This window comes from Nylanderia fulva, unplaced genomic scaffold, assembly GCF_048542155.1.
Source record: "Nylanderia fulva isolate GAGA-0341 unplaced genomic scaffold, ASM4854215v1 Scaffold17, whole genome shotgun sequence".
Taxonomy (NCBI): Eukaryota; Metazoa; Arthropoda; class Insecta; order Hymenoptera; family Formicidae; genus Nylanderia; species Nylanderia fulva.
Window position 1 is genome coordinate 4,674,002 of NW_028189945.1, and position 9,975 is coordinate 4,683,976.

The 9,975-nt window shown below is 37.3% G+C and overlaps 3 protein-coding genes across 6 annotated transcripts; 1 reads left to right on the top strand and 2 right to left on the bottom strand.

The window, feature by feature from the left end:
• Positions 1-182: 182 nt before the first annotated feature.
• Cul2 (cullin 2) lies at positions 183-4,446 on the top strand. 3 transcript variants are annotated; one of them, XM_029320133.2, is made up of 8 exons: positions 183-601; positions 1,216-1,424; positions 1,510-2,008; positions 2,123-2,302; positions 2,373-2,591; positions 2,692-2,862; positions 2,949-3,890; positions 3,969-4,446. In XM_029320133.2, the coding sequence occupies exons 2-8, from the start codon at positions 1,306-1,308 to the stop codon at positions 4,098-4,100; spliced, it is 2,262 nt and encodes a 753-aa protein (XP_029175966.2). In that variant the 5' UTR covers positions 183-601; positions 1,216-1,305; the 3' UTR covers positions 4,101-4,446. The 3 variants fall into 3 exon arrangements, with proteins under 3 accessions (XP_029175966.2, XP_085337357.1, XP_085337358.1); XM_085481231.1 differs by lacking the exon at positions 183-601 and adding an exon at positions 610-952; XM_085481232.1 differs by lacking the exon at positions 183-601 and adding an exon at positions 1,020-1,080.
• A 376-nt stretch (positions 4,447-4,822) lies between these two features.
• LOC114944244 (uncharacterized) lies at positions 4,823-6,925 on the bottom strand. Of its 2 annotated transcripts, none has more exons than XM_085481241.1 (3): positions 6,065-6,925; positions 5,552-5,718; positions 4,823-5,380 (listed from the first exon to the last, which is right to left on the bottom strand). In XM_085481241.1, exons 1-3 carry the CDS (start codon positions 6,282-6,284, stop codon positions 5,054-5,056), a joined length of 714 nt encoding a protein of 237 aa, XP_085337367.1. In that variant the 5' UTR covers positions 6,285-6,925; the 3' UTR covers positions 4,823-5,053. The 2 variants fall into 2 exon arrangements, with proteins under 2 accessions (XP_085337367.1, XP_029175890.1); XM_029320057.2 differs by having other exon boundaries at positions 5,519-5,718.
• Positions 6,926-6,996: 71 nt separating this feature from the next.
• Positions 6,997-8,595, bottom strand: PrBP (Prenyl-binding protein). Its single transcript, XM_029320060.2, has 5 exons — positions 8,525-8,595; positions 8,410-8,452; positions 8,149-8,211; positions 7,581-7,838; positions 6,997-7,507 (listed from the first exon to the last, which is right to left on the bottom strand). The coding sequence occupies exons 2-5, from the start codon at positions 8,448-8,450 to the stop codon at positions 7,426-7,428; spliced, it is 444 nt and encodes a 147-aa protein (XP_029175893.1). The 5' UTR covers positions 8,451-8,452; positions 8,525-8,595; the 3' UTR covers positions 6,997-7,425.
• Between the last annotated feature and the right edge of the window lie 1,380 nt (positions 8,596-9,975).

The window sequence follows — 9,975 nt, forward strand, 5'->3', positions numbered from 1 at the left end:
TCACCGACCGTGCGTTTAAAATCCACTCGCCAGAGCGCAACAGAATCTGATTCGCCGATTCCGCGCGCTTAACCCTTCTCACATCTGTCACTTTCATGCTTTTGCTCGGGAGAGACATTCATATACGACGTCGAATACACATACATATACAGATATATATATATATATATATAATATATATATATATACACACCTAGCGAGAGTTGTGCACATTTACACATTATTCTAAAAAAAAGAAAAGAAAAAAGAGTATGTTATTGAGACTCTCGCGAGTGGACACGAGAGAGTTCCTCGTTGCAGAAGAGAGATAAATCAAGAAGACGGACTTATTTTTTACGGGGGTTGGAAAACGCTCTTTCTCTCTCTTTCGAAGGAGTTCGCGCGCGAGTGACGGACCCTCTTCCCCTCGTCGACCTGAGAGAGAGAGAAAATGCGTCCGAGCGGTTGTCGCGGGTGTCATGCATCGAGCCGCAGCAGGGAATGATTCGCGCCTCCGTCCCCGAAAATCGAGTTCCACGGCCCAGTGGTACGTGTTGTCGTCGCGGACGAGGATCGCTCCTGGAGACACCCGGAGTACGACGACTTCCTGTGCGATTTCTTGGTTAGTGGACGGGGCGCCTCTGCTATCCAGCTCGAGTCAGCTGTGTCAGCCTCGATGGCGGACGCACACGCGTGACATGTCGTGTCCCAGTATTTATATTATTCGAGGATAAATCTCGAGAGAACGATGTCTCTCTCCCCGTTGCCTGGATCTCGCGACCGAACTATTAGAGCGCGATTTTAAATTGTTCACGAGTGTTTACGAGCTTATTAAGGCTCGAAACCTTAAGTTAGAGAGAGAGAAAGAGAGAGAGAGAGAGAGAGTGTGAGTCCGCGTTTGCTGTTATAAATTTGCACAGGCAGTGCGGGACAGAGGCAGGAGAGAGAATTAGAGCGGCCATGAGATGTGAATGTGTGTGCAGTGTATATATTTTACTTTTATGTTATTTTTAAATCGATGATGTGCAAAACATTCGAACAAAGCTTTGTAAACTCAGTCTTTATGCATGCTCTGAGGATTATTCTTGGAATGTACTCTTGGTAGCTTTTGTTTTAACTTGTGAAAAATCTTGAGATTATTTTTAAATCTAAATCAAATCTTCTCTCAAAATGCCTTTAATATGTTCAATGTGCTAATTGCAATAGAAATATGAATCTTATAATATTGTTTCGCAGGTTTGTAGCATCAGTGAGTTTAGCTTGCGGAATCAGTAAGCTATCGACATTAGGATTGAGTAACCAGTGATTTGTGGATTGAAGGAAAGAATGTCACTAAAACCTAAAAGAGTGGATTTCAATCAGACCTGGCATGAACTACAAGAGACTGTCAAAGGAGTAATAACATTAGCAAATATTCCACGTGCTATATGGAATGACAGATTTAGGTATTTAAAAATCTGAGAGTTATATTGAATTATCAAGAGATGTAAATAAAATATTAAAATTAATAATGTATTGCTATGATTGCAGTGATGTTTATTCTTTGTGCGTCGCATATCCCGAACCACTGGCAGATCGTTTATACGATGAGACAAAAAGGTTCTTGGTTAATCATGTAGATCATTTATTGGTAGAAGTCGATTCGTATAATGACAACACAGATTTGCTCTCGGCGTATCATCGAGCATGGACAGAGTATTCGCAGGGCATTTATTACTTACATAGTTTATACTTGTACCTCAATCAACAGCACATTAAGAAACAAAAGCTCTCGGAGGCGGAACTCATCTATGGCGCGAGTTCCAACAGGGATGAAGAATGCCAAGAGCAGATGGAGATTGGTGAGCTAGGTTTGGACATTTGGAAGAAAAAAATGATAATACCGCTTAGAGAAAAGCTCGTCTCACTTCTACTCATATGTATCGACGCCGATAGAGATTCGAAATTGCTCGCCCCGACCGACGTTATTTGTGGTGTTATACAGAGCTTTGTTCGGGTGGAAGAGTACAAGATGAAGGGACAATTAAATGTAATATATTATTACTTTAATTAAGCTTTTATTGCTTAAAGTTTTTTTATGAGACAAACATTTTTTTCCTTCCAAGAAGCAGAATTATTACATTGAATTCTATCTTTTGATCAGTTGTATCAAGAAGCCTTCGAGGAACCTTTCTTGAAAGCTAGCAGAGAATTTTACATGGCGGAAGCAATGTCGTTACTGCAACAGTTGGATGTTACACGTTACATGGAGAAAGTAACATGGAGACTCAATCAAGAGGAAGCACGCGCGCACAAATTCCTTCACAAGAGTTCTGTACCAAAGGTACACTTCTTCACAAGAAACGTACGAAATCGATAAATTTAAGGTAGATGATTGACAATGTTCTGTGTAGGTGAGAACGTGTTGTGAGGAGAAAATGGTAGATGCGCAGGCAGATTGGCTTCATGCAGAAGCAGAAATCATGATAAAAAATGAGAGTAAACGAGATCTGGCTCTTCTTTATCCATTATTAAGGCCTTTGCCAGGAGGTTTAGATCCACTTGTACAAAAACTCACTCGACACATCACGCAACAAGGATTACAGGCAATTGGACCTTTACAAGGAGAAAATGTAAATATGTAATAACACTTACATATATTTAAAGTATCTAAACATTCTAACATATACATAGATTTATTTTTAACTATATAAAATTTTTTTTTAATTTCAGGTGTACACGCAATTTGTGGAGAGTATGTTGAATGTACATTCTAAATATTCAGAATTAATTAGAGATGTGTTCAAAGGTGATCAAAGTTTCGTAGGTGCTCTTGATAAAGCTTGTTCTGCTATCGTGAATTATAGGCCTGCTCCAAAGCAGCCAGTTCGAGCACCAGAATTGGTAAATTTTATAAACGCGATAATATTTTTATGTTAGCATACAGTTTCTATTAATAAATTATAATACATTTGTATTTATTTTTCTAGCTGGCGAAATATTGCGACTCTTTGTTGAAAAAGTCCCCGAAAGCGGCTTCAGAGAGCGAAATCGAGGACAAACTGAGACGCTCCATAACTGTGTTCAAGTATGTCGACGACAAGGATGTATTTCAAAAATTCTACTCGCGTATGTTGGCAAAGCGACTGATACATCAGCAGTCGCAGTCGATGGACGCCGAGGAGATGATGATCGACGATCTAAAGCGAGCGTGTGGTTACGAGTTCACGAACAAATTGCATCGCATGTTTACGGACATGTCCGTCTCGGCGGATCTCAATGCGAAATTCACGGCGACCTTACGGGAAGGCGATGGGGAGAATCAATTGGGCACCGGTTTCGGGGTCAAGGTGTTGCAAGCTGGTGCTTGGCCGCTCGCTTTGCCACCGTCTCCTGGACCGTTTCACGTTCCCCAGCAGTTGGAAAAGTCCATACAGGCTTTCGAATCGTTCTATCACATGCAGTTCAGCGGTCGTAAACTCACGTGGCTGCATCATTTGAGTCAGGGCGAGCTCAAGTTCAATTACTTGAAGAAATCGTATCTGGTAACCGTGCAGACATATCAAATGGCGTTACTGCTGCTTTTCGAGCACTGCGACGCGATACCGTGCAGAGAAGCGGCGGTATCGTTACGTCTGTCACACGATCAGCTGGTGAAACACGCCGCCAGTCTTGTAGATTGCAAGATCCTCAATAAATCCGCGGAGGAATCCAGCGAACTGGAGGAGGACACTGTTCTCACGCTCAATTTTGATTACTCCAACAAGAGAACCAAGTTCCGCGTGACTGGAGTGTTACAACGTGATGCGCCACAGGACGCGGAGGCGACGCATCGCAGTGTGGACGAGGACCGAAAGATGTTCTTGCAAGCAGCCATAGTTCGTATCATGAAGAGCCGTAAACTATTGAGACATAATCAACTCATACAGGAGGTGAGTTTTAGTGAGATACTTTCTTATGAACCATACTTGTCTGGGAAAGTGATGCTTAATTTATTATGTTTATTTTAGGTGTTGAGTCAATCGAAAGTTACTTTTGCACCTTCCATTGGCATGATTAAGAAGTGCATTGAAACTCTGATAGATAAACAGTATATCGAACGTACTGTAAATAGCGCGGATGAGTATTCATATATCGCGTAACCTTTTAACGTTTGTCACTAATTTATTTCACATGAGATGCATCTCAAAAATGTTTTGCTGAGAGCTATTAAGACCTCTGATCGACAAAGGCAATTATTATTGAATTAAGTTTAATAATTATCTGAAAGGATGATTCGGATGATTTCTCTTAGAGATAATTTCGAAGGCTAAAACGCTTTGTCAGTGATGATACAAAAAGGGAATGGCTTTCGATATTTGAAAGATTGGGAGGAGCATCGTAGACAAGCTTATTCGCATCTAGGATCCATCGATTAATGAATATCTTAATTAATTTACTGACTTGTAATATATGCACACACTGAATAAAGATGACGTTACTATTTTACATTGGAGTAACACATCTCGCGCAGAAAGAATTTTCTACGAAATACAAATTTTTTTATTAATTTTTTTTATATAATCTATATTTCTAAAAATTTACCTGAAATAGAGTGCAATATTGTATCTTTCTTTTTACAAACTCTATATGTGTATACTTAATCTGAAAGTATATAATTGCAATATATTTTTTTTAGTTGAATAATAAATCTCTCTCTCTCTCTCTATATATATATATATATATATAAGTATAGACCATTACTTTGGGTTATCATAAACCATGAAATATACTTTGAAGATAAGAAAGATTTAAAATTTTAATATTAATTATAAATAATGTATATATATTATTTGTAATTAATATTAAAATCTTAAATCTCTCTTATCTTCAAAGTACATTTCATGGTTTATGATAACCCAAAGTAATGGTCTATACTTTCACGCAATTTTATAGCAAATATGTTTCGCTTGAAATTATTACAACTTCTTTACATTATATATCTAGTATATTACGTAACTCTCTCTCTCTCTCTCTCTCTCCTCTTAGAAAACGTGGAACGTTATTCATATTACAAATATATATATATATATATATGTATATAATTTTAATATTATTAGGAACGTGGAGGTTTTAGTTGTAACAGTTCTGGATCGAGTAGTGGATTGTTGTCAGCTTCTGCATCTGGTGGCTTATTCACGATGAGGGATGACGCGCTATCTGTGTTGTTATAAGGAGAGAAACCTGCCCATTCCATACCTAGGTATATTGGAGGTGGACTGCATGGTGATTCCAGCAATAGATGATCTGATTGTTGCTGTGATTGATGTTGCTGCTGTACCTCTTGACAATCCGACGTTGGTAAATGTGACGTCATGTGAGTCGTGATTTTACACTGCTTCTCCTGCTTACGCCATTTCGCTCTCCTGTTTTGGAACCATACCTATTTGTATTGTTAAAAAAATGTAGTTATAAGACAGAGACATGTATATATATATATATATGTATAAATATCTGGATATTCCGGAAATTTAAATTCACACACAAGATATATGTATATATATATGTATATAGAAATTACTTGTACTCTAGCTTCTGTCAATTGGATACGAACTGCGAGCTCCTCGCGAAAGAATACGTCCGGATAATGTGTCTTCTGAAAAGCACGTTCCAACTCCTCTAGCTGGAAGTTGGAAAATGTGGTGCGGTATCTACGCTGCTTTCTCTTGCCGATGACACAGGACGGCCTCTCCTCGCTTTCAGAACTAGTGAAATCATACGCTACAAGAAGATACAATTTATTTCGCCTTGATCCGACCAGACTGTTGTAAAGCAAGGACATTGGAATAAGAATTCGCGAACATCGCTAGTGTATTATTTCACGTTTCCAACGTTTTATTGCACAGAGAGGTGGGAGACCGCTACATAAACTGTTAAACTGATTACCGCTAACTTTATTTAAGGAAAAGAGTGGACTGTGTGGATGATCCACTTAATGCACTTAGCAATAACTTGATTGAGCAACGCTACTCCAACTTCGGAGGGGTCGAAACAGGAGGCGGGTTAATTAAATCAGGTCCGGGGATTGACACAGCACACACGCGACAGCATATCGTTATACACTTACTGAATTTCGTAGGGAAGCAAACCGAGGTGGATTGCGCGCCGCCGATCAGACCGGCCAAGGCGCTCGACTGCAGATCATCACTCTGATTGATATCGTCCGGGACATCCGCCGTGGAAGCTACGATCGCAGTTGATACCAGAGGATCGCGCGGAGTACCTGCGACCAGAAACAGCTGCCTGCCGTTCTCGTTTACACTCTCGTCTTCCTCATTCAGATCCATTCCGCGAGGATTTATTTCTTGAGGGGGAAAAGTTGACAAGTCGAGTATGTTAATTGAATCAATCGTATCGTGTTATAACACGCTATGATGAGTTGTTGATGTTGAAGTCTGATTCGAGCTAGCTGTGCGACAACTCCGACGTTTCCTCGTCCTTCGTGTTTTTCTTTCTTTACACCTGGATACGATGTATAGACAAAGTAGGGGACAGAATGTACTAAACTTGTGAACTCCCTCAAGGGATGTGATGAAGCCAAAAAAATGTGTTGCTTGTGCACCACTAATCAATAGTGCAACCGTTATATTATACGGCCATGTGATGAAAGAAGTTGTGGACTTCTCACGACTTCTCTTATGACGAATCGATTCTTTTATAATTATATTTATATTAGTTTTATAATTTGCATTTTCATAGCAATAGACGTCAACTATTTTTAAATATGAAGTAACAGTCTCTCATATATATTGACAAGGTGTATAATAACTGTAAACTTTGTCAATTTATGCATTAATAATTCGTCCTGTATGTACCTGCATTAATAATTCCTCTTGTATGTACCTGCATTATTTAAAAATAATGAAGTTTTAATAATAAAATTTATAAAAAGAGATTCATAAATTTTATTATTAAAACTTCATTATTTTTAAATAATACAGGTACATACAGGTTTATATAGTAATATTTTCTGATAGATTACAAAATGCATATACAGAGTTTTAAACTTCTTTTAAAACTTTATTGTTTGGTGTATTACAATATGTACAAAACTTATATTTATTTATAATACTCGATAAATAATCAATTGTGTGCCTTAACAGTGCATAGTATTACTCTACATTGTAAAAATGAAAGACACAATCTAGATAGGCCTTGTATAAACAAAAATAATATTGATAAAATTTAGTATTTATTTTGTCAGAATTTGTGTTTGAACTCTCTAGCAGTGTAAATTATTACAAAATTATCAAAGTGTCAAAACTTTGCTAATACACGCATAAAAAATATAAAATGTAAGAGATCAGGGAGATGAAAACTGATCCGCATAAGAACTTCTTTGCATATTTTTTTATGTAAAATCCGTTCACACTGATTTGGTCCCGTTTTTATATGTGGACCGATTATGAGGACCGTTCGGAAATCATCTTAGACATAGAATAGACGGACTCGACTTGTAGATACTAAGAGATCATCGTCGAAGAACTTTGTTTCTATTACAACATTGCCACTATTCACAAAGGAAACATATGTTATTAATCTAAAATCTTTCTAAACAATTCACAATGTATATCTCTACTTACTTCAATATATTTGCTGGCATCATTTGACTCTCTGGAGCGGCTTGAATCAAGCTCTGCCATGTATTGGTACTGTTAGGAATAACAAATCCAAATTCGAAGAACCACTCTTCCAAACAACGTCCCTTAAATAACACTTTTTGCTCCAAACGAAACCTCTCCATAGGCTCTGCAGAGCTGAAGTTAATTTCTCTTGATACTGCACGGCATCGTAGAATCTTCTTTGGTACACGTGCCTCATGTTCCATATCAGGTACAGATCTATAATCATACAAATAATTTTAGGATAATAATTTAATTTATAACTATTCACACACACATGTCAATTAACAATAATCCATATCAGATACATATCTATAATCATACGAATAATTTTAAGATAATAATTTAATATATTTTAATATAATTTTAGAATAATAATTTAATCTATAGACTATTCATGTCAATTAACAATAATACATATCAGGTAATATCTATAACCATACTAATAATTTAATATATTTTAATATAATTTTAGGATAATAATTTAATCTATAGATTATTCATGTCAATGAACAATAAAACTACTTACAAGTCTTCGTTACCCTGCCATAAAATTTTTCCATTATCGGCATCGCGCAGATTCATCCAATTACTGATAAATAAATATAAAATTAAGGAAATGCATTTTGCTTTATTTCAAATTCTGAATATATTACTCCAGATAGAATGCATAATAAAATTTCTAAAGTCTGGATTCTGTCTAACATAACCTATTGGATCTGTCAAACTGTGTGTTTACCTAATACTCTTTCTGTTTTAAATAAAAAAAAAATTAATATCGAAAGGATACACTTGAAAGCCTTTGAGAATATCCTCTGCGCGGGACGGCATATCTAGACAGGACGAATTGACAGAATTAACTAGAATTAACACGATAGCGAACGCGAACTATTGATCCGCCATACCTTTGAATCACATTGAATTGTAAACACTGGCGAACACTTCCGATGCGGGCGCAATTAATGGCGCTCGAGATTCTCGATTTACGATTGGTCGATACGTCGATAGTTTTATACCATACAAATTCTACTCTATTTACACTTTTCTTTATGTTTTATGGCTTATGGTTTTTTTGACTGTCGGCAAACTTCAACTTTATTTACACGTTTTCCCACATGATTTGCATTTTTCTACTGTCAAAGAAATGCTTTCTTACATTTTTCTAGTCGAACTGATCATTTATCGGAGGCCGAATTTATCGAGGTATATAAATATTACATTTATATATATATACAGGGTTTGTCCGGAAAGTAATGCGTCGCATTTTTTTAAAAAAGAATTTATTGATCGCATAGGTAAAACAACTTAAAATTGTTCGAAGTATGACCCTTCTGCGTCAATACATTTTTGCCAACGCGATTTCCATGCGTCATAAGATTTCTGGAACTCCTTGACTGGGATGCTGTTCAGGGAGGCCGTCGAAGTAGCTTGTACGTTGTCAACCGACTCGAGCTGTTGTCCTTTGAGCTCCCTTTTCAGCCGAGGAAATAAAAAAAAGTCCGCCGGAGCCAAGTCGGGACTGTAGGGCGGCTGCGGCACCGTTGCCACACCGATCCGGGTCAGGTAGGCCGTAATAACAAACTTTATCGCATAGCGTTGCTCTATCGTTCTCTCCATCACAAGTTCGACGCGACCACTAAGCAGAGGTTCACAGAATAAGCCGTCCTAACCCTCCAAGCGCATTGAAACAATTGAGCGACCTACCGTTGGAAAGCTAAGGGTACCCCCCTTCCTCCCCAACCGGTCCCATCGCTCTGCGATGTATAGTCGCGTCACAAAAAAATGCGACGCATTACTTTCCGGACAAACCCTGTATAGCGGATTCTTTGTTTGGAAATTGACGAAGAAGGAACTTGACTAAAAATTTATATTTTGCAATTCTCGTATATTATGTAATCGTAGTGTATTTCTAATTACTGTGTCAATAAATTGACAGAAGTAGAGAATTAGGCTGCGGATTGCGCGGAAGCGGAATTAGCGGATCACCAATCTCAAGGTTATTCCGATATAACCTTTTCAAAAATTAGGAGTCTAGCCTTAATTTCTTCTTGATATCACGAAATTTGCAAATTATCAAAAATTAAAGAATTGAAAAAATATATATATATATGAATTGAGTAACATATACATATACTATATACCCAGATAGCCACAGTAATTATGACATCATTTTGATGTCAAAATGCATCATTTGCCATCAAAATGATGCATTTTGATGTCATAATTACTGTGGCTATCTGGGTACATATATATACATCAATATATAAATAGACAATTTCAGTTTATTTTGGCGGGAATTAATAAGATTTTTGAAAGGATTAACGCACGTGCGACATTTAAAATTGAATTTTTAAAT

Bases quoted from the DNA above. Each gene is read 5' to 3' on its own strand.
- Cul2 (XM_029320133.2), top strand. From the start codon at position 1,306: ATGTCACTAAAACCTAAAAGAGTGGATTTCAATCAGACCTGGCATGAA. The intron at 2,592-2,691 runs GTAAATATGTAA...TTTTAATTTCAG, and splicing joins GACCTTTACAAGGAGAAAAT to GTGTACACGCAATTTGTGGA. The intron at 2,863-2,948 runs GTAAATTTTATA...TTATTTTTCTAG, and splicing joins CAGTTCGAGCACCAGAATTG to CTGGCGAAATATTGCGACTC.
- LOC114944244 (XM_029320057.2), bottom strand. From the start codon at position 6,284: ATGGATCTGAATGAGGAAGACGAGAGTGTAAACGAGAACGGCAGGCAG. The intron at 5,719-6,064 runs GTAAGTGTATAA...ATCTTCTTGTAG, and splicing joins TTGCTTCCCTACGAAATTCA to CGTATGATTTCACTAGTTCT. The intron at 5,381-5,518 runs GTAATTTCTATA...CAATACAAATAG, and splicing joins TGACAGAAGCTAGAGTACAA to GTATGGTTCCAAAACAGGAG.
- PrBP (XM_029320060.2), bottom strand. From the start codon at position 8,450: ATGCCGTCCCGCGCAGAGGATATTCTCAAAGGCTTTCAAGT. The intron at 7,839-8,148 runs GTAAGTAGTTTT...GTATGATTATAG, and splicing joins TGGCAGGGTAACGAAGACTT to ATCTGTACCTGATATGGAAC. The intron at 7,508-7,580 runs GTAAGTAGAGAT...CTTTGTGAATAG, and splicing joins ATGCCAGCAAATATATTGAA to TGGCAATGTTGTAATAGAAA.